The sequence below is a fragment of the Oryx dammah genome, unplaced genomic scaffold (genome assembly GCF_014754425.2).
Source record: "Oryx dammah isolate SB20612 unplaced genomic scaffold, SCBI_Odam_1.1 HiC_scaffold_20, whole genome shotgun sequence".
NCBI lineage: Eukaryota > Metazoa > Chordata > Mammalia > Artiodactyla > Bovidae > Oryx > Oryx dammah.
In genome coordinates this window covers 32,275,072-32,297,922 of record NW_024070204.1, presented here as the reverse complement: position 1 = coordinate 32,297,922, position 22,851 = coordinate 32,275,072, and the positions used below count along the sequence as shown (strand labels likewise).

General features: G+C 45.7%; 1 protein-coding gene across 1 annotated transcript in view; it reads left to right on the top strand.

Moving 5' to 3' along the window:
- The window catches only part of AGXT2 (alanine--glyoxylate aminotransferase 2), a 46,840-nt gene extending 24,935 nt beyond the window's left edge, over positions 1-21,905 (top strand). The window contains exons 10-14 of the mRNA XM_040262312.1: positions 2,520-2,652; positions 4,109-4,200; positions 5,999-6,148; positions 11,739-11,837; positions 19,704-21,905. Of these exons, the coding sequence (XP_040118246.1) occupies positions 2,520-2,652; positions 4,109-4,200; positions 5,999-6,148; positions 11,739-11,837; positions 19,704-19,811 (582 nt within the window). The 3' untranslated portion in view covers positions 19,812-21,905. The remainder of the gene's footprint in view (positions 1-2,519; positions 2,653-4,108; positions 4,201-5,998; positions 6,149-11,738; positions 11,838-19,703) is intronic.
- Positions 21,906-22,851: the final 946 nt, after the last annotated feature.

Here is a 22,851-nt window from a genome sequence, read left to right as displayed (position 1 = left end):
CCACTGGGCAACCCACTTTTTAAGAATGATCGAACTGTGGTGTAGAAAGACAAAGGGTGGCAGGAAAGGCGGGAACAGAAGAAACTCCTGAGGGCAGAGCCAACGCTGCACCCAGGATCTCACATGCCTTCTTAATCAGCTAACCTTGGCTTTCCCTTCTATAAAATGAGGAATTTGGAATCTACAATAAGGGCTTCCCAAGGTGCTGCTAGTGGTAAAGAAGCTGCCTGCCAATGCAGGAGACATAAGAGATGCAGGTTCAATCCCTGGGTTGGGAAGATCCCCTGGAGGAGAGCATGGCAATCCACTCCAGTACTCCTACCTGGAGAATTCCATGGACAGAGGAACCCGGGGCGCTACAGTCCATGGGGTTGCAAAGAGTCAGACACAACTGAAGCAACTTAGCATGGGGCCATATTGGGCCATCAATCTTTCCTGGTCTGGTGTGGGCTGGATTTAAATTTGAAATTGACCACTTTTAGGCAAGGCATCCGCACACATAGTTCCCATTCCAATTCATAGGTGGACCTAGCCTGCTTCTCTCATGGCTATGTGCTTCTTACCTCCTAAGACATTTGAGTTTATGAACCTTAGAGTGAGTTATCTCTGCTCAACTGAAAGATTCTATGGAACTGGCACCTCCTAGATGACTCACATGGTTTATGGCCCTACATAATTTCATGTATTGTCCAAGCAATCTGATATTTTTACCATTTATTTACGGTACTTGGATGAAATAAAAAATGAAAATAGATAGGCAAGTTGCGTGGATTTGCCATGAACTCTTCTTACGTTCTCTCTTTTGGGCAACTTCATCAGCTTGTGTTCAGGGACTCAAAACTAGGAGACTCAGGATTCAAGCCCAGGTCTGTCTGACTCTCAGATCTAAGCTCTTCTCCTGTGTTGCTCACTCTTATCTAATTGTAACCCCCAAATATGCCTTTGCAACAGCACCTTGGAGAGAGCAGAAAAATAATTTTTAAAAAAAGTCTGAGAAGGACCCTTACTCTTTCAAGAGCATTTCAGAATCAGCTTCAAGTGCCTATGCCTCTACCCCAGAAGTGCAGCATGTATAGAGAAAGAGAGAGAAACAGTCCAAGAGACTGAGAACCAGAAGGGAATCAAGGACCCATCACCAAAAAAGGCTCTGGTGGAAATTTGCATAGGAATATTTGTATGCATTTATTTAGTTAGGCACTTCTGCCCCATTTTAATTCATTCTACAAACACTTAGTGTCTACCTTCATCAGGCACTCTGCTAGATATTATGGATAAAGAGAAAAATGAGGTACAGTCTCTGTTATTAGACATGTGGGTGTATGCATGCTAAACACTCCAGTCATGTCGGACTCTTTGCAACCTTCTGTACTGTAGAACGCCAGGCTCCTCTGTTCATGGGATTCTCCAGACAAGAATACTGGAGTGGGTTGCCATTTCCTTCTCCAGGGGATCTTCCCGACCCAGAAATCTAAACCACGTCTGCGTCTTCCGCATTGGCAGGCGGGTTCTTTACCACGAGCGCCACCTGGGAAACCCTATTAGACATGTACTCTGGTGATAATAGTCCAAGGTGAGAGGTTCTGATGGCAGCCTAGGTGGCTTGTAGGAAATTCCTAGCCCAGATAGTGAGGAAACCATGTTTTGAAGAACAAGAGGCGTTAGCGAGAGACAGAGCAGGGAAAGGATCTTCTAGGAAGAGGAAAGAGCACGAACAGAACAACTGCGGTCAGCTTGGTTCCATCCTGAGTTAACCGGCTTTACTGAGTCCTCCTCACGACTGATTCTCAGGAAGAAAAGGACACCTCAGGGAAGAGGAAAATCAGCCTGTCTGGGCTGAATGGCAGACGCGCCAGCACCAGTCTGCATGCTGTAATTACTGCCTCATCCAGCATGGGGCAGACGCAGCCTTCCCACAGAGGGGCCTTATTCAGGGTTGCTAATCACAGCAACCTTTTTCACATGCATTATTTATATAACGCAGTGGCACCCCGCTCCAGTACTCTTGCCTGGACAATCCCATGGATGGAGGAGCCTGGTGGGCTGCAGTCCATGGGGTCGCTAAGAGTCAGACACGACTGAGCGACTTCACTTTCACTTTTCACTTTCATGAATTGGAGAAGGGAATGGCAACCCACTCCAATGTTCTTGCCTGGAGAAGCCCAGGGACGGGGGAGCCTGGTGGGCTGCCGACTATGGGGTCGCACAGAGTCAGACATGACTGAAACAACTTAGCAGCAGCAGCAGCAACACCACAACCCTGTGATGTATTGCTATTAAGTGTTTCCACTCAACAGAGCTAACATAGGTCCAGAGGAGTTAAGAAACATGTCTAGAGTCACTAGCAAACAGCTTTTGGCGCCTAAAACCTCAGGCATGGTGCTTTTTCCATCATAGTACAAGGATGGTGGTGATGATGATGATAAGGAGGAGAAGATAGAAGAGAAGGAAAGATACCAGGGGGTCAGGAATACCAGCATTTCTCAGAAAGTTCCCGGTGATTTCAGATTTGTTTCCATCAGGTGCAGACAGGATTTGGAAGGCTGGGCTCTCACTTCTGGGGCTTCCAAACACACGATGTCCTGCCAGATATTGTCACCATGGCTAAAGGCATTGGGAATGGCTTTCCCATGGCAGCAGTCGTGACAACTCCAGGTAGGAATCACAGGTAGTTTGTGTCTGCTTCTGGGCCCCCTGCATTCCCAGTCATAGAAAACATGTGTATTGTATCTAGTGTGGGCTGGGGGCCGTCATGGAAATTACACATGCATTTCCCAAGTAATGTTAAAGGGAAACAGTCTGTTTGCCAGATTGTGGAAGAGATGGAAGAAAACCAGCCCTTTTTGCTCTTTGCTGTAGAAAAGACCAATTCTCCATGCCTCACACTGAGATGTAGGGTTCTGCTACATTGACAAGGTCTAGGCAAATGTGCCTAGACAAAAACAAAACCAAAACCAAATCCAACTCAAGAGATCGTGTTAATCAACCTGAAGCCAGTTAAAGTTTAAAGCTAAAGTTTCCAAGGAGTCATATTCTTGAAGAACACTCCAACTTAGTCTTGCCACCCCAATAAACTATAGACTCAACCTCCAGAGTGAAAGTTTTCTCTGCTGATCATGAGCAACTAAATACAATACAATCTCACTTAGCTAAACAGTCTATAAAATGAACATTAGAATTAATTTTATTACCCATTTTAGTGAAGTTTTACAGAGAATACTTTTATGAACCACTTATTATTGAAAATCTTAAGATTATTTCATTTATTTTTCCCACCAATAGCAAGCACACTTGAGAAACTCCAAAGGATAATTAAGTATTTCAGTGCTTTTATCAAATGAGGAAAGATGGTGTTGAAGGTGAACTATAATGAACTGAATATATATTTTCACCGTCAACCGTCTGGAGATTGTTATGAAATCCTTGCTATGAGAGTTTTAAAAAATATTTCCTTCTTAGTCCCAAGAGTGGAAGACAGAAAAAAGGCTAACTAATGAGGATTCATGTAAGTTCCCATAAATCAAGTTTTAAAGTACTTTTCAATTCACACAACACATTGAAGGTTTTATTAGTAAACTTCTCATGGAGTAAATAAGCAATTTTTCCTTATCTATTGTATTCATCAGCTTGGTCTATCATAACAAGATATTGCAGGCTGGGTGGCTTAAACAACAGACATTTATTTTCCCACAGTTCTAGAGGCTAAACTCCAAGGTCAAGGTAAGAGCCCAGTTGAGTTCTGGTGAGATCTCTCTTGCAGATGACCCTCTGGCTGTGTCCTCGTGTGTCCTTTTCTGCAGTGAGAAAGGGCTCTTGTCTCTCTTCTTATGAGGGCACCAATCCTATTGGATTAGGGCTCCACCCTTATGACCTTAGTTGCCTCTAGGGTGTTGCACTGGGGATTAGAGCTTCAACATATGAGTTGGGGATCCCTGAGGGGAGAGACAGTTCCATCCATAACATCACTATCTGGTGAGTGATGAATGAATTGGACACCATGAAATATATTGTAAACACCTTTCTACAACATGAAAGTAAATATAATCCAAGTGGCTTGATGAGAAATTATAGATGTGTCACTCTTTATCCACCTTTTATTTTCTCCCCCTAGAGATTGCCAAGTCCTTAGCCAAGCACCTGTTTCACTTCAATACCTTTGGAGGGAACCCCATGGCCTGCACCATTGGTTCAGCCGTCCTTGAGGTACGTTCCAGCAGTTGTGTCAACAACACTCATTTCACCAAACAACTACTTCAAAACTACATACATATTATCAGGACTCTACCACATGACATAATTAAAGTGGAGAGTTAATTCCTAGTCCATGAATTTAAGTTTAGATTTCCAGTTATTATTCTGCTCCCTCTCCCTTTTTTTGAGATCTACTATCAGTGCTTCATGTATTGGATATGAAATAACATATAATAAACCTCACACACATGGGAACCATAAGAATTCCCCTAGCTAGCTGGTAGCACTGAAATTTCTTTTGTGATTTGATTGGTGTTTTATGGATGGTGACCAATGGCAATTTTTGATGTCAGTTGAATTTTGGTCCTGTCTTGTATATGCTTCCTTACATTTGTTGTACTGTCATAAATGAAAAGTCAAAAGAAAAGACAAAAGAGCAAATGACTTCTCTGCAATTCTAACTAGGTGATTCAGCTGTGGTTCAGCATTAGCCCATTGATTTTTGCCTGTGGTCTCATCTGTTGGAAAAGGTTTGCATAATTATATGAATAATAGCACTTGGTGCTAGTAGTAAAGAACCACCCACCCCCACCCCACCCCACCCCCACCCCTGCTAATGCAGGAGACATAAAAGATGTGGGTTCAATCCTTGGGTCAGGAAGATCCCCTGAAGGAAGCATGGCAACCCGCTCCAGTACTCTTGCCTGGAAAATCCCTTGGACAGAGGAGCCTGACAAGCTGCAGTCCACAGCATCACAAAGAGTTGGACATGACTGAAGGGGCTTAGCATGCATGTATTATATGCATAATAGTGCTTGCTTAAATAAGTGTAACGTAGTTTCTGAAAGACTGCACAAGAAATTATTAACAGTGGTTGTTTGTGGGGAGGGAAACTTAGTGGCTGGAGGACAGGGATCAGTGAGGCTCATTCTGCTCCTTGCTTCTGTACTTTGTGATGTTTGAACAAAGCACATGTTTCACTTATTCAAAAAAAGTAAATTTAAAAGTATTTTTCAATAAAAATAAGAAAAAGCTGCTGTTTCTAATTAAAAAGTATATTCAAATATGACTAAATCTCAAAAAGAAAGTGTGGGTAGGATGTGACATTTATTTCATTCTGTAGAAATGCCAACGAGTGTTCTTTAAGTGCTGTGTCCCCTCAAACAATTTGGCAGGTAGGATGGAGGTGAACACGGAGGTCGTAAAAATGTCAAGTTCTGCCTGCAGTCATGCAGTTACTATGGGCTGGTTATAAGTATAGTGGACTGCTCATATGTGGTTCAGAATCACATGTCTCTTACTGTATAGCACAGGGAACTCTGCTCAATGCTCTATGGCAGCCTGGATGGGAGGGGAGTTTGGGGGAGAATGGATACATGTATATGTATGTCTGAGTCCCTGTGCTGTTCTCCTGAAATGATTACAACATTGTTAATCAGCTCTAGTACAAACTAAAGAGTTTAAAAAAGAAAAGAATCACAGATCTCTGCTGTGAGCAGAAGTAGGTGAAAATCCTTTTATATCTCAGGGGCCCTGACTCTGGGCCCACACAGAGCCCAACATTAAGACGTCTCTCTTATTTTTCCCTAAATGTTTACCCACTCCTGAAGATGAGAAGGGTATGAGGGAATGTTCCCTCTACCAAGCCTTTTTTTCTCCCTACAGCAGATCTTTCTATGAGACGAGGTATGGCCATGACTTTGGGTTCCATTTGTCCGGTCAAGTTTTGTAAACAGGTCACATACATTTATTTCTCAGTTCCATTTAAAACTGTTTAAATGGAAAGTCATTTGGGGCTTTCTCCCAACAGGTGATTAAAGAAGAAAATCTACAAGAAAATAGCCAAGAAGTTGGCACCTATATGTTGCTGAAGTTGGCTAAGCTGCGGGATGAATTTGAAATTGTAGGAGATGTCCGAGGCAAAGGTCTCATGATAGGAATAGAAATGGTGAAGGATAAGGTAGGTGGTGATCTATCACTCTCTCTGTAGCTTCTTGGGGCAGCAAGAGTTAATTAAGGCAGGAAGCCTTGGCTACAAGCTCATTCGTTGAGATAGAGCAGGCAAGGACTGCAAGACTCAGGAAGCTCATTAGAAATGAGTAGAGAGTGCTGGGGCTTCCCCAGTGGCTCAGCAGTAAAGAATCCACCTGCCAGTGCAGGAGACACAGGTTTGATCCCTGGGTTAGAAAGATCCCCTGGAGGAGAGCATGGCAACCCACTCCAGTATTCTTGCTTGGAGAATCCCATGGACAGAGGATCCTGGCTGGCTACAGCCTATGGGGTTGCAAAGAGTCAGACACAACTGAAGCAACTGAGTGTGACAGAGAGCATTGAGTGTGACATGGAGAGTTCTAGAGGAGTAAGGAGGAGAATTTGGAAAAGGGAGCTATTAGTATTCTTGCCAGAGTAGGCAAAGAGCATCAGCAATGACTGATTATTTCACATTAGAAATACGAAGAAGGGGAGAATTATTTGGGGAGGGGCAAGCAGCCCAGAGAGCTAGTAGCAGGGAAAAGGGCCAGGAGAAGGCTGTGGTGATGGTTTGGGTGAGGATGTTAAAGATTTATAGGGTTTTGTATTTATTTGAGAATGGACTTTAATCTCTCAGGGAACCAGGTGGAATGCGACTTTCTGATGACATACCCCACTCTGACCTTAAACTCAATACAACAACTGAATTTAGTATTTTCCCTTACGCCAGTGATTCTTCCCAAGGTCACTGTTTCTGTTCTGTATCTGCACTCTTCTCCCAATTCCCCAGCCTCAAAACCACCGAATAATCTGTGGCTCCTTCTCTCTTCTTATTTCTAATGTCAAGTCATTGATTCTTTCTTCACCATGTTTCTCAAATCTTTCCCACAGTTCCTCCTGCTGCCCCTAGGGTCCACGTCAGTAGGAAACTGTCCCAATCCTCCATAAAAGTAAAATCTAGATCCTCAGAGGAGACTGACAGCAGGAGAATTCTGGCACGGGAAGGAATAGTCAGATTGATGCCTTCCCCCTAATTCTTATCCATGGGAGGTGTCTTGCTGTTTGCTCTCACCATACCATCCTAATTTAGAAGGTCTGACACTCAATTCTTTCAATATTCAGCCCAGACCATGGATATAAGACTTTTCCCTTAACACCACACAGCAGAGACAGTACAAGGCTGGAATGTTTAATTAAGATTTGAAAGCTACGGGAAGACAGCAGAAAAATAAGAGCACTGTAATATAAGAGCAGGCCCTCTGGCTCACAAGCTGTGACACCCACATCTTCAGCTTGGGGCCCTGTCAAAGGCTGCTTTAAAGTTCAGATGAGTCCATTCCAGTCCTCTCCCAACCCAGGAGCTCCCTCAAGGATATCTAGGCTCCTCAAAGCCCAGAATCCCCTGAGGAAAGCCCCATGAGAGAGGAGGCACTCCTCCCTTCCCCGCTAGTCCAAACCCAATTACTGTGTGCTTTAAGACATGTCGACAGAGACATTCATTGTCCTGGTAAAACATCAGAATTCTCCCAAATGGCCATTGGCACCAAACAAGCTAAGTGATGGTACATCCATACTATGTGGCACAGAAATATGTGTGACATGGGAAGGTGTGCAGACTGTATTATGGAAAAAATAAGACAAGCTATGAAACAGTGTATATAGAATGAGCTCTTTTCCTCTTCCCTCTGCCCTTCAGTAGTTGTCAGCATGGTGTCTGAAGGAACTTCTCTATCGCTAATTCTATCCATTGTCCCCTCAATGACAGTACATTCAAATACTGCTCAAACTTTTCCCCAGTCATGGAATATGGTACTCTCTTCTCTGTATCTAGCTTTGGAACTCCTAGCCTTTTTCAAGATCTGACTCTTCCCCACACCTCCTCCTTAAAGCTTACCTTTGCCTCTCCTGTCTAAAGGGGCTCCAGCCTTCAGAGAATCCCTCTCCTACTCCCTGTCTAAAGAGCTCCTTTGAAAGGATCGTTCAAATCATGTACTTGTTAACTCAATTTTCATGTATCAATATCTTCTTTTCCTATGTAAATTATATGCTTTTGAGGCCAGGAAATACACAGATGGTGAGCACTTTACCAGTGGTGATTGATTGATTTCAGACCCCTGCAACACTTCAGACCACTTTCATGTAGTTGAAACAGTACAGAACTTGGCTTTGATGCTGTATTGATCTATATGATGTCTTGATGCTGTACAATATAACCCAGATTTAAAACTCCCATGTGCTATTGGTAAGGATGTGAACTGGATACAGCCCTTTGGACAGAAATTCATCTGTGTCTATTAAAAGATTAAATGTATACATTTTGACCTAGCCATTCCACTTATAGAGATGTGTCCTAGAGAAATATTCACAGATGTGTGTAGATATAAATAAGCAAGGATGTTTGCAATATTGTTTATGATCATAAACAAAAATAGAAAACCACATATATGTCCAAAAATAGGAGATAAATTGCTCTACCAACAAGAGACAAAATACTAGGCAGTCTTTAAAAAGACTAGGTCCATGAGGGTGGTATGATTTGAGAGAATAGCATTGAAACATGTATATTACCATATGTGAAACAGATCGCCAGTCCAGGTTCGATGCATGAGACAGGGTGCTCAGGGCTGGGGCACTGGGATGACCCTGAGGGATGGGATGGGAAGGGAGGTGGAAGGGGGGCTCAGGGTGGGGAACACGTGTACACCCGTGGCTGATTCATGTCAATGTATGGCAAAAACCACTACAATATTGTAAAGCAATTAGTCTCCAATTAAAATAAATAAATTAATTTTAAAAAATAAATAAAAAGACTAGGTCCAGATACCTTGACATGGAAAGATGTTCAGGATACATTGTAAATTGTTCAAAGCAAATGCAAAACATTATAAAAGGATGAATTATTTTTTAAATGTGCATTTAAATGCATTTGTATGCATAAAAAATTTGTCTCATTCACACCAAATTACTAACAGGCAGTGTCCCTAGGAGTAGGATTTTAGGAAGAGAAACTTCCAATTTTTACTAAATGCATGTCCATACTGCTTTAAGGAGCTTTTCCCAATAACCATGAATAATTTTATACTGTTTAAAAGAAAACCTACCCTCTCAAAACAAGTTGAAAAACAAAAACAAAATAAACCTGAGGCTACATTATATCCTCAAGAAGAGGCTAGTTACTAACATGCCTATTTGATTATGGGGCTGCTGGAACTTAGGTTCAAGCACGGAGCTGGGTCAGGCTGTCCTGTGGCTTTGCCTTGTTAGATGTTTTCAACCGTGCTTTTCTCTGTATATGGCTACAAGATGGTCAATTAGCCTTGGCAGCTGAGGCTGCTGCTGCTGCTGCTGCTGCTAAGTCGCTTCAATCGGGTCTGACTCTGTGTGACCCCATAGATGGTAGAGAGTGATAAAAAAGGACAGAGGAGCAGAGAGGGTGCTGGCTCAGACCAGGGTGAGACTAAAGTCCCTCCCCAGGCCCTTGATGGCCACCCAGACCCCAGCAACCCAGCTGTCCCTCAGGAACCCTTCCTGACCTCGGAACTCTCATCCGCTACACCATACGCGACTTCTTTCTAGTTTTCACGGTTTGTGCTGTTCTGTGCTTAGTTGCTCAGTCCTGTGTGACTCGTGGTGAGCCCATGGACTGTAGCCCACCAGGCTCCTCTGGATTCTCCAGGCAAGAATACTGGAGTGGGTTGCTATGCCCTCCTCAGGGGATCTTCCCAAGTCAGGGACTGAACCCAGGTCTCTCACATTGCCAGTGGATTCTTTACCAGCTGAGCTACCCAGAAAGCCCTTTCACCATTTAGCCCTAAATTATATTACCGTGTTGTAGTCTTCCCTCATGAGAACCTCAGGGACAAGCAGGACAACATTTTGGATCAATGAGGTGGTCCTAGCCTTTTACCCCATCACAGGTCCTCTTCTTGTCTGAACGTTTGGATAATATTTTCCTAGTCTTAAAGCTTCACAACAGACGGAGAATACAGACCTCTCTGGAAGGTACAGTCGGAGTCTGTGCTCAGCCACTGACACCTAACCAGGAAAGGATTCAGGGTGGGTGGGGCAAGGAGATGGATACCCAAGCATAGGGGAAGGCAGATGGGAAGCCCAGAGCAGAAAAATGAAGCTGGGAGCACGGGAGGGAGCCCTCCTCCACCTCACAGGGATCGCAGGGGCTGGCCCTTGAGCCAGGACCATGCCTTTGAAGCCAGAGAGCCAGACCCAGTGCTGATGGTCTCAGGGCTGTGCCACAGAAGAGAGGCCAGTGGCGATGTCAGTGCTCAGCGCTCACAACTGAGGGATCACAGCCCAGCATCTGAAGAGCATTTACAAACACAGATGTCTAAGCCCTGCTCTACAGGCTTCCCAGGTGGCTCAGTGGTAAAGAATCCACCCGCCAGTGCAAGTTCAACCCCTGAGTCAGGAAGACCCTCTGGAGAAGGAAATACCAACCCATTCCAGTATTCTTGCCTGGAGAATCCCCACAGACAGAGGAGCCTGGTGGGTTACAGTCCATGGGGTCACAAGAGTCAGACGTGACTGAGCGACTTAGCACACAGCACATGATGTTAAGATGGGATCGTGGTAAAGTGCTAGTGGTAAAGAACCCGCCTCCCAGTGCAGAAGACATTAAGAGATGTAGATTCGATCCCTGGGTTGGGAAGATCCCCTGGAGGAGGGTATGGCAACCCATTCCAGTATTCTTGCCTGGGAAATCTCACGGACAAAAGGGCCAGGCGGGCTACTGTCCACGGGGTGGCAAAAGAGCTGGACATGACTTAACGACTAAACAAAGCCCTGCCCCAAGTAATCAATACGCCTGACCTGAGGTCTAAATGTCTGTAGTTCAAAATGGCTTCCAGATGATGTAGCTGCAGGGTCAGACTTGACTATGGAGGGAGCACTGGTGTCCCTGGTCCAATGTCATCAGATGGGTGCTGGCAAGCCTGGGCCCACAAGTAGTCACCACCTTCAGATGCCATGTGCCCTGAAACAACCGCTGGGTTTCCAGAGAGCTTACCTCTCCTGACCCTGGAGTATTAAGTCTTGGGTGAAAAAGAGCAAATTCCACAAGGAGGGAAGACGAGGACACGGGGCCCCACTGTAGCTGCCCCGGCTGTGCTGTGGCTCACAGAGAGCTTGGGCTGTTCATGCCCTTGCGCAACTTCTGAGCCATATCCTGGACTCTGAAATGAACTTTTTACAGGGACAAAACCAAGTGAAGAGTTGAGGACAATTTCCACACAAATAAAGCAGGCTCCAAATATGGCTATTACAGAATCAACCTCCTGGGGTAACCACCTGCAGCGCCAAGATTCACTGGCAATTTGCATTCAACTTCATCTTGTCTTTGGGAATCTGGGATGAATTGGGATTAAAAATATATATTTTTAATAATGCCGCACCCCAAAATAAATCCTATCCAGAAATTAACAGCTTTATTCAATTATAGGGGGAGAGAGATTGAGAGGGAGAGTAGAGCATTGATTGCTTCAGTTGCTTTTAATTTCTGTTAGAAATAATGTCTTTAATTGTTCAAACATCAAACACAGAATATTTTTTAAATGTATTTACAGGAGAGCCACCAGCCTCTTCCCCGTGAAGAAGTAAATCAAATCCACCATGACTGCAAATGCATGGGGCTTCTGATTGGCAGAGGTGGCCTTTTCTCTCAGGTAAGAAAAAGGCTGGTCTTTAGCTAACAGTTTAGGTAGGCATCTCCTAATGTCCCAGTGCTGGTCCCTTTCCTCCATGCCTGTGAGAGGGGAACCCAGTTCCACTTCGTCTAGGCTTCACTGCTTGGTGCTGTGTTTAGTCGCTCAGTCATGTCGGACTCTTTGTGTCCCCATGGACTGTAGACCACCAGACTCCTCTGTCCATGGAATTCTCCAGGCAAAAACACTGGAGTGGATTGCCCTGTGCTCCTCCAGGGGATCTTCCCAAGCCAGGGATTGAACCCAGGTCTCCTACACTGCAGGCAGATTCTTTACCATCTGAGCCACCAGGGAAGCCCAGCCTTTACAGCTCAGTTCAGTTCAGTTCAGTCGCTCAGTCGTGCCGGACTCTTTGCGACCCCATGAATTGCAGCACGCCAGGCCTCCCTGTCCCTCACCAACTCCCAGAGTTCACTCAAACTCACATCCATCGAGTCGGTGATGCCATCCAGCCATCTCATCCTCGGTCGTCCCCTTCTCCTCCTGCCCCCAATCCCTCCCAGCATCAGGATCTTTTCCAATGAGTCAACGCTTTGCATGAGGTGGCCAAAGTACTGGAGTTTTAGCTTTAGCATTATTCCCTCCAAAGAAATCCCAGGGTTGATCTCCTTCAGAATGGACTGGTTGGATCTCCTTGCAGTCCAAGGGACTCTCAAGAGTCTTCTCCAACACCACAGTTCAAAAGCATCAATTCTTCAGCACTCAGCTTTCTTCACAGTCCAACTCTCACAGCCATACATGACTGCTGCTGCTGCTGCTAAGTCACTTCAGTCGTGTCTGACTCTCTGTGACCCCATAGACTGGACTATGCACCCCCACCAGGCTCCACCGTCCCTGGGATTCTCCAGGCAAGAACACTGGAGTGGGTTGCCATTGCCTTCTCCAATACATGAAAGTGAAAAGTGAAAGTGAAGTCGCTCAGTTGTGTCCAACTCTTAGCAACCCCTTGGACTGCAGCGCACCAGGCTCCTCCGTCCATGAGATTTTCCAGGCAAGAGTACTGGAGTAGGGTGCCATTGCCTTCTCCAACATGACTACTCAAATGTTTTCAAAAGAAAGGGACAGTTGTGCCTTTAGGCCACTAGAGGGGGCCATGCTAAATGGTTTGGTTCCCGCGGTTCTGCAGGGAATGGACACAGAGGACAGTCTAAGGTGGCAACAACGGGCTGCACTGACAAACCAGAGGACTTACAGGATGGGTTATAACAGTGTCATAACGGTCATGCATAAATAGCTTGTCTCATGTATGAATTAGTTCTAACCTCTGTAAGGCAATCCTAGTTATTTTAACTCAGTGCTGGACTCTAACCCTGTGAATCCCAGGTCTACCAAGCTTTAGTGGCCGCTATGGCCAGGAGCAATGTCACAGTGCTGGCAGGCCCAGGTGACCCTGCAGAGGAGGTGAGGGACCACCATGGCTGGGTCCCTGATGAAGAACTCAAAAGCAGCCACTCCCAGTGCCCTTTACCTTCAGGCTGGGAAAGGCAGAGACCAAGCTCTCCCTGCCCCAAACTCCTGGGAAATCCAAGCACAGCCCTGCAATTCGGACCCTGGTGTGGCCCTGCCATGGGCAGGGGCTGCTACTGCTGTAAAGTGAGCCGCCCAGTCCGTCTCTCCCATCCCAGGACCCTCTCCAGGAATTAGCTCCAGGACAGAGATTTAAGATTTAGGGTCACACCTGTTCCTCCCCTAAGTTGTCCTTGGCCTTTGGCCTCTTTCTTTCCCATTTCAAACATGGGTCATCCTTCCTAGTTTCTCTGCTCCATTGCCGCCCCTCAGTCTATTTCAGCAAGCACTCTTGACCGATGCTTCTTAGAGAAACTGGAAGCTATTGGGCAAGGTCCCTGCAGACGCTCCTCTGTCTGGGAGCCATTTCCCACCTCCTTTCCTAAAGGTTAGTTAGGGAGAGCAAGTCGTCCCTCCTGTTCAGATCTGGATCTGCCACTGTGCTCTGGACCCTCCGCATTCCCTCCACTTAAGGAAACAAGTCTGGGTCCTCTTGTTTATGCAGCTTTTCCTTAGCTTCCCATTAGCTTGTAAACAAAGAAACTGAAAGCTCTCCCAGCCCAAACCAAACTAAACCATAGCAAACAAAACCAGAGGAGCACTTTTGCTGGGAAAGGCTGAGTTTTGTCTAGTCCTGGTCCCAGATATTTTTCCATATGAATCAGACAGAGAAAATTAATGCTCCAAAATCCCAAGATGGGCCACTTATGAAGATAGGGAACAATTCATTGTTTACTTGCTTCGTTATTCCTTGGTTACCTGACACACACGTAAGTGCTAAGGAACCGCTGGTAGGCTGGATACAAAAGCTACAATGATAAATAAGATTTATCCTTCCCTCCATGGAGCTGGCAGAGGAGAAAGACATAAACAGAAAATTATAATACAATACAGGAAGCTTGCCGATAACCATAAAAAGGGATAGTATAGGAGGAAAGAGAAGGGACTCCTGGGTCAGCTTTTCTGGCTAGGCTGAGCCTTGCTGCTGCTGCTGCTGCTGCTGCTGCTAAGTCGCTTCAGTTGTGTCCAACTCTGTGCGACTCCATAGACGGCAGCTCACCAGGCTCCCCCGTCCCTGGGATTCTCCAGGCAAGAACACTGGAGTGGGTTGCCATTTCCTTCTCCAATGCAGGAAAGTGAAAAGTGAAAGTGAAGTTGTTCAGTCATGTCCGACTCTTAGCGACCACATGGACTGCAGCCCACCAGGCTCCTCCATCCATGGGATTTTCCAGGCAAGAGTACTGGAGTGAGGTGCCATTGCCTTCTCCAGGCTGAGCCTTAAACAGTGATAAATTCTCAAAGCACACATAGAAACATGGCAGTGTGTGAAAAGCTACACACACATACCATGGGGCTGGAGCAGGAGACGGGAGGCTGTGAGTGGTAAAGATGAGAATCTTACTACTTTTCAGACACTGTTTGAAAACTCTTTGCATACACTGATTCATTTAATCCTCTCGACACACCTATGAAATAAGTATTATTATCCTTATTTTGGGTTTCCCTGGTGGGTCAGAGGTTAAAGCATCTGCCTGCAATGCAGGAGACCCCGGTTCGATTCCTGGGTCGGGAAGATTCCCCTGAAGAAGGAAATGGCAGCCCACTCCAGTATTCTTGCCTGGAGAATCCCATGGAGGAAGGAGCCTGGTAGGCTACAGTCCACGGGGTTGCAAAGAGTGGGACACAACTGAGCTACTTCATTTTCACTTTCACTTTCATCCTTAGTTTACAGATGAAAAAAAGGAGGCACAGAGAGGTTAAGTAAGTTGCCCAAGTCGCACAGCTAGGAAGGTGCCCAAGTCAAACAGGATCCAGACTCAGGCAGCCTGATTTCTGAATCTGTCCTCTGAGGAAGGTGAAGCTGAGGGGACATGACTGGAGACAGGGAGTGCAGGTGGAGGCTGATGATTTTGTTTGATCCTGAACAGCAGCAATAGCGGTAGAGGACAGAGAAGGCAATGGCACCCCACTCCAGTACTCTTGCTTGGAAAATCCCATAGACGGAGGAGCCTGGCAGGCTGCAGTCCTTGGGGTCGCTAAGAGTCAGACACCACTGAGTGACTTCACTTTCACTTTTCACTTTCATGCATTGGAGAAGGCAATGGCAACCCACTCCATTACTCTTGCCTGGAGAATCCCAGGGATGGGGGAGCCTGGTGGGCTGCCATCTATGGGGTCGCACAGAGTCGGACACGACTGAAGCGACTTAGCAGCAGCAGCAGCAGCAATAGAGGAAAAACTGAGAGAGCGGTAGGGCAGGGCAATGCACAGGGCTTGGGTATGAAGGAAGGGGAGCATCAAGGATGACTTCCCTGGGTCTAATTTGCTTTAGGGAGTGTGAGGATGAGTGCAGGTTCAGACTTGTTCCCTTTCCTTCTTAGACAAGTCTGTAGATCAGGGGAAAAATTAAGGCGAGGATCACAATTTGGAGGTCATCAACGTAGAAGTGGGGAGTGGAGGAGATCTCCTGGGAAGGGAATCTGGATGTGAAATGCAGAGAGGTGAGGAGAGACACGTGGGTCATGTCAGCATTTAAAGGGCAGGTGGAATAAGAGGTACCCAGATGGAGACAAAACACTGGCAGAGAGGGGCTTCCCTGAGGTCCCAGTGCTGAGACTCCTCGCTCTCAGTGCAGGGGGCCCACGTTCGATCCTCGGTCAGGGAACTAGATGCCACAACTAAGACCAGGCACAACCAAAGAAATAAATATGTGAAACACAACAACAACAGGCAGAGAGCTGTGAGGAGAGTGAGAGGTCATAGAAGCAAGAGTGGAGAGGTTTGGGAAGGGCGAGGGACTGGAACGCTAAATGCAGATGAGAAGACCAGAAAGGATAAGGGCTGGAATGTGCTCATCGGATTCTGCACTCAGCAAGTGACTAGTAGCTTTAGTCAGAGTGGAGTCAGAAGGCTGGTGGGACAGAAACCAGACTGCGCTGGGTTGAGATGTGAATAGAGGGAAGGCAGAGTGAAAGATAATGGCCAATAGCATCAACCAGACTTTTTATTTATTAAGTATAACAAAAGGAAGGATAATGTTTGTACGGTAGCTAGAAGGGACCAGGAAGGTCAACACATTTTTATTTGTATCCAGTACTCTTGCCTGGCCCCTTCGTGGGTCACTGCCTTGTCATGGCGAAGGGCTTGTGAACTCAGTGAAGCTAAGAGTCATGCCGTGCAGGGCCACCCAAGACAGACGGGTCATAGCACAGAGTTCTGACAAAATGTGATCCACTGGAGGAGAGAATGGCAAATCATCCCAGTATACTTGCTGTGAGAACCTTATGAACTATATAAAAGGCCAAAAAGATATGACACCGAAAGATAAGTCCCCCAGGTCTGACGTTGTCCAATATGCTACTGGGGAAGAGTGAAGGTTCAGTGTTATGCGAACCAAGAACTTCCAGATGTCCAAACTGGGTTTAGAAAATGAAGAGGAACTAGAGATCAAATTGTCAACATTCACTGTATTACAGAGAAAGCAAGGGAATTTCAGAAAAATATCTATCTCTGTTTCATTGACTATGCTAAAGCCTTTGGCTGTGCAGATCGTGACAAACTGTGGAAAGCTTTTGGTGAGATGGGAATACCAGACCATCCTGCCAGTCTCCTGTATGCGGGTCAAGAAGCAACAGAATCCTGTACAGAACAACTGCTTGTTTCAAGATTGAGAAAGGAGTACAACACAACTCTGTCTGCTTGTCACCCTGTTTATCTCATCTATACGCTGAGTGCACCACGAGAAATGCTGGGCTGGATGAGTTACAAGTTGGAAATCAGAATAGGTGGGAGAAATATCAACAACTCAGATATGCAGATAATACCCCTCTAATGTTAGAAAGCGAAGAAGACTAAAGAGCATCTTGATGAGGGTGAAGGAGGAGCGTGAAAGAGCCAGCTTTAGACTAAATTTTTTTAAAAACTTAGATGGTGGCATTTGGCCTCATTCAGTTCAGTTCGGTTCAGTCGCTCAGCCGTGTCCGACTCTTTGCGACCCCATGAATCGCAGCACACCTGGCCTCCCTGTCCATCACCAGCTCCCGGAGTTCACTCAGACTCACATCCATCGAGTCAGTGATGCCATCCAGCCATCTCATCCTCGGTCATCCCCTTCTCCTCTCATTAGTGTTAGTCACTCAGTCGTGCCCGACTCTTTGTGACCTCATGGACTGCAGTCCACCAGGCTCCTCTGTCCATGAGATTTTCCAGGCAAGGATACTGGAGTGGGTTGCCATTTCCTTCTCCAGGGGGTCTTCCCAACTCAGGGATCGAACCTGGGTCTCCTGCACTGCAGGCAGATCCTTTACCGACTGAGCTACAAGGGAAGCCCCTCTCCTCTCATTACTGCATGGCAAATAGAAGGGGAAAAGGTGGAAGTAGTGACAGATTTCCTCTTTTTTCGACTCCAAAATCACAGAGAACAGTGACTGCAGCCATGAAATCAGAAGACGGTTGCTTCTTGGCAGAAAGGTGATGGCAAACCCTAGTGTGTTGAGAGACATTACTCTGTCAACAAAGGCCCCTATAGTAAAGGTTATGGTCTTTCCAATGGTCACATACCGTTGTGAGAGCTGGACCATAAAGAAGGCAGAATGCCAAAGAATTGATGCCTTCAAACTGTGGTGCTGGAGAAGACTCCTGAAAGTCCCCTGACAACAAAGAGATCAAACTAGTCACTCTTAAGGGAGATCAACCCTGAATATTCACTGGAAGGACTGATGCTAAAGCTGAAGCTCCAGTACTTTGGTCATCTGATTTGAACAGATGACTCACTGGAAAAATCCCTATTGTTGGGAAGGAGAAGGGCATCAGAGGGTGAGATGGCTGGACGGCATCACTGATGCCATGAACATGAACTTGGGCAGACTCCAGGAGATGGTGAGGGATATGGAGGCCTGGTGTGCTGCAGTCCATGGGGTTGCAAACAGTCAGACACAACTGGGGGACTGAACAACAACAACAGCTTTTACCTGGAGAATCCCATGGATAGGGGAACCTGGCAGGCTACAGTCCATAGGGTCGCAAAGAACCAGACACGACTGAAGAGACTTGGCATGCATGCATGCCTGTGTGGCTTGGATTCGATTTACAAGAGCTTTAAGCGTGCTTATTTATAGGCTGAGGGGAAGTTGAGGAGGAGGTGAAGATGCAAGTGAATGCAGAGATGTTTCCTGGAGGGGAGGTGAATGGCGTTTCATGGGCCAGAGGCACAGGTGGAAAACTTGAAGTCGAATACTAGAGACAGCTCATTCTCTGAACCTTCAGGCAAGAATATAAGAATGCATATGGGAGCAAGCAAATTTACAGAGTGTTCTTGCCTGTATGAGGCAAGACTGTCTGTGAAATAGAGTGAGGGGTGTAGGAGTTGAGCCAGGGATGACAGAGGGCCTGAACATTTAGGGCACCAGCAGAAGCAGCTCTCTGCTTTCCTTGGTGTGTCGGCCCACCAGCGGCTTGAGTTTCTTTACCACTTCTCAGCTGTCTGTTGGAGCAAAGTTCTGTGATAGCTCTGATCGGGGCTTGGATTTTGCTGTGTGAGTACAGCAGCAGAAGGGCAGAAAGGGGCAGGTGAGAGAGCGGTTTATATCCTCAACCCTGTGCTCCGAGCTGGGTCGGAAGGGGAGGCGGAGATCTAAGCCGAGTGACAGATCCACCGATCATGGAGGCATGAGGAGACTGCTGAAGTTTCCATGAGAAAGGCAGAGGCAGTGGGGATCAGAAATTGAAGAATTCCTGGTGAAGATGAGGCTTGTGGGGCTGGCCTGGGATGTGCAGGAAAGCGAAGGAGGATCATAGATGAAGTTCCTGGAAGATGTGGCGATCAAGAAATGGGACTTCCCTGGTGGTCCAGTGGTTAAGACACCATGCTCCTAATGCAGGGGGCTCAGGTTCAATTCCTGGTCAAGGAACTAGATCCTACATGCTGCAACTAAGACCCAGCACAGCCAAATAAGTAAAATTTTTAAAAAAGAAATGGAGATGCTAGTTTGTTGGGTTGTACACAGGGACACAGAAGTCAACCTCAGTGGTGGCAGAATTGGAGGGTGGATAGAGGCCTAAGACCTCAGTGGAGGTGGTGCAAGGACCAGGAGGTCAGCAGATGACAAAAATGAAAAGAGGCAGAGAAGATGGTACCAGAATTGTTGAGACTAGAGGATGAATGGCCTGGATACAGCACTGGGTCAGGAGGAGACCAACTCTTGAAGGAAATACAAGGAAATGTTATGAAAGCAAGATGTTGGATTCCCATCTAGTGCATTTCCTTGAAACCATAGTTCATTCTATGGTGACCCATTCCTCTATTTCCCTTTGTCTCCTCAGACTTTCCGCATTGCGCCCTCAATGTGCATCACTAAACCAGAAGTTGATTTTGCGGTGGAAGTGTTTCGCTGTGCCTTAATTCAACACATGGAGAGAAGAGCTAAATAAAAATTTTAAGAATAAAAACACCACAAGCCTCAAGAACTCCCCACTTATGTTTAAGAACTAATCTGAGAAATTCTGAAACCACTGGTCTTGATTGTCAGTGGTTCACTGCCTACCAGCCATGTTTGTTAGCAGAATCCCCTATTACCTTGAGAAAGCTATCCTTCAGGAAAGGATCTGACTCCCTAGCTCAGAGAATAAATCCTAATTAATCTCGGTTAATTATGGTAACTTGACTCCCCTCTGTGGTAAATGTTTATACCCGATATGTGACATGATTCCTCCAGGAAAATCTTCTGGTGGAGGTGCCTTCAGGGAAATGTTTCTTCATCCTCTGCTCTTCATCTTCGGAAGAGATGTTTTCTTCTTGCACCAAAGCATCAGATGTCAGGGTAGGATGGCTCCAACCACAACAGCCATTTTGCAGCCTTGAGGACAAAGCTTATTTGCTGAGGTTGGAAGGTAGAGAGAAGCTGAGTTCTTAGTGACGTCAACAGGCCACTGACTTGCCCTGTCCTGGAGCCACCTTACCTTCGGGCTTCTTATTATATGAGAAAATAAATCCAATAGACTATACAATTCTTTTTAATTTTTCTCTTATTACAATCATAAGCATCCTGAGAAATGAGGCAGAAATTACCCCACATAGTAACTGTCCTGTCCTTGACTCCCTTAAAATGTCTATCAGAGTTTTCTTATCTCTGCCATCATCTTACCTTAGACTAAATTCTCATTACTCCTATTTTTCAATACTATGTCTGAAATTATTTATAACGAGACTTGTAGCAGTCTACACATATTTTTATACATTCTTTTTTTAATATTCATTTCCATTGTGGTTGATCACAGGATATTGAATATAAACAGTTCCCTGTGCTATACAATAGGATGTTGTTGTTTATCCATTCTAAATGTAATAGTTTACATCTACCAACCCCCAAACTCCTAGTCCATCCCTCTCCCTCCCTGGTTCCCTTTGGCAACCACAAGTCTCTTTATATGTCTAGGAGTCTGCTTTCATTTGGTAGATTCCTATTAAAATAGTCTCCAAGAAGTTCCCAAACTTTATCATCATTAGAATGCACATTCATAGCACTTCTTTTCCATACATGTATACCACTTGTCTTAAAATTGACTTAATAGGACTTCCCTGGTGGCTCAGTGGTAAAGAATCCACCTGCCAATGCCGGAGACACTGTTTGAAGATCCCACATGCTGCGGAGCAACTGAGCCCATGTACCACAACTATTCATCCTGTGCTCTAGAGCCTGGGAGCCACGCTACTGAAGCCCAAGCCCCCTGGAGCCTGTACTCCGTGACAAGAGCAGCCACCGCAATGAGAAGCCCGTGCAATGCAGCCAGACAGCAGCTCCTGCTTGTCGCAACTGGAGAAAAGCCTGTGCCGCGATGAAGACCCAGTATGGACAAAAATGAATACGTTTTGTCAATTATTTTTTATAAAACATACTGACCAGCTGAGACCCTCTCCTTAACACAATCAGAAGATCCATAAAACTGAATGGGAAGTCACTTTCTCAGCCTGTCATTCAGTTAGTTTGAGCTGTGTCCCAGTTTGAAGAACCGTCCTAATGGTCTACCCCTGAAGTGTTTGTTCTACTGAGAGATGCTGCACCTCAATGCCAGGTTTGTCTCCCTCAGGCATTGACTTAAAAATGGGCTTCCCTTGCACAAAACCTTCCAGTGGCTCTGCACATTCCTTTAGATAAGATTAAAACCTCTGTAACAAGAAGCTCAATGCCTTCTCATAGCCAGTACCCAAACAGAGCAAACACTTTAGAAATGCTCTGTTTGGGCACAATGGAAAGATGATTGGATTTTGGGCCAAATAACCTGAATTCTAAACTCAGTTCTCCCATGAATTGGCTATAGATGACCTCGGCAAAGACTTTTCACCTCTTTTTGACCCCCTTTTCCCAGGCATATCAGTACTTGCCCTTCCTACTTTCTAAGTTGTCCCAGGAATCAAGTAAGCTAACAGATGTAAAAGTGCTTGCAAACTAATGAACCAAGCAAATAGCAATTTCTTCTTCCAAGCTACATTCCCTTTGTTTCCTTCACAATAAAATGTCCTAAGAGCAGTTTTTTTTTTTTTTTGCTCCAGTGTACTTCCTTGCCTCCTGTCATGCCTCAATAACTAGGACCTCATTCTGGCCTCTTGTTTTAGGGCAGCTGCCTTCTCTAAAGGCCACTAGTGACTTTCGTATGGCCCAAATCTCCTTATGGCCAAAATGCTTCCTTTGAATGTTCTTTCTAAACAACTGCTGCTTCTTGAACTGATTTCCTTAGATTCTGATTGTGGTCCTTCTATCTCAGATGCCACCTTCTCAGTCTCCCTGGCAACTTCTCTGCTACAGGGTTCTGTCCTGGGCCATTTCTTCCTTGCTAGACTCTCTCCCTATCAGCAACCACATCTACTTGGGAAATTTCCCCTAACTTGACTATACTGATGACTCGCAAATATTCATCCTATAGACTCAACCTGTTTGAAAGGGAAAGGGAAAGCCATGGACTGTAGCCTGCTGGCTCCTCTCTCCATGGAATTCTCCATGGAAGAATACTGGAATGGGTAGCCCTTCCTTTCTCCAGAGGATCTTCCCAGCCCAGGGGTCCAACTGGTGTCTCCTGCACTGGAGGGTGGATTGTTTACCAGCTGAGCCCCAATTCCAAGGTTTTGGCTGTCTAGACACTTTCATTTGGATGTCACCAGGACACTTCAAATCCAACATTTCTAACACAAAACACACTAAATTTCTCTCCTACAATGAATTTCTTCTTGATTAATGAAACTTTTGTCTCAGGCGCTTCATTTAGGGCCTTATTTTTATCCAAGTTATCTTTTTGCCTTTCACACTGAGACAAGTTGTGACCTGGGACCCTTTGCAGCGGTGCTGCAGTGCTTGCGCCTGGACACATCTCTCCTCAAGCAACAAAATACAAAGAAGTTATATGGGACTAAAAATAACTGCATGCTTACACAGTTGGGGCAAATTCTGGACAAAAGATAGAAAAAGACCAAAAAGCC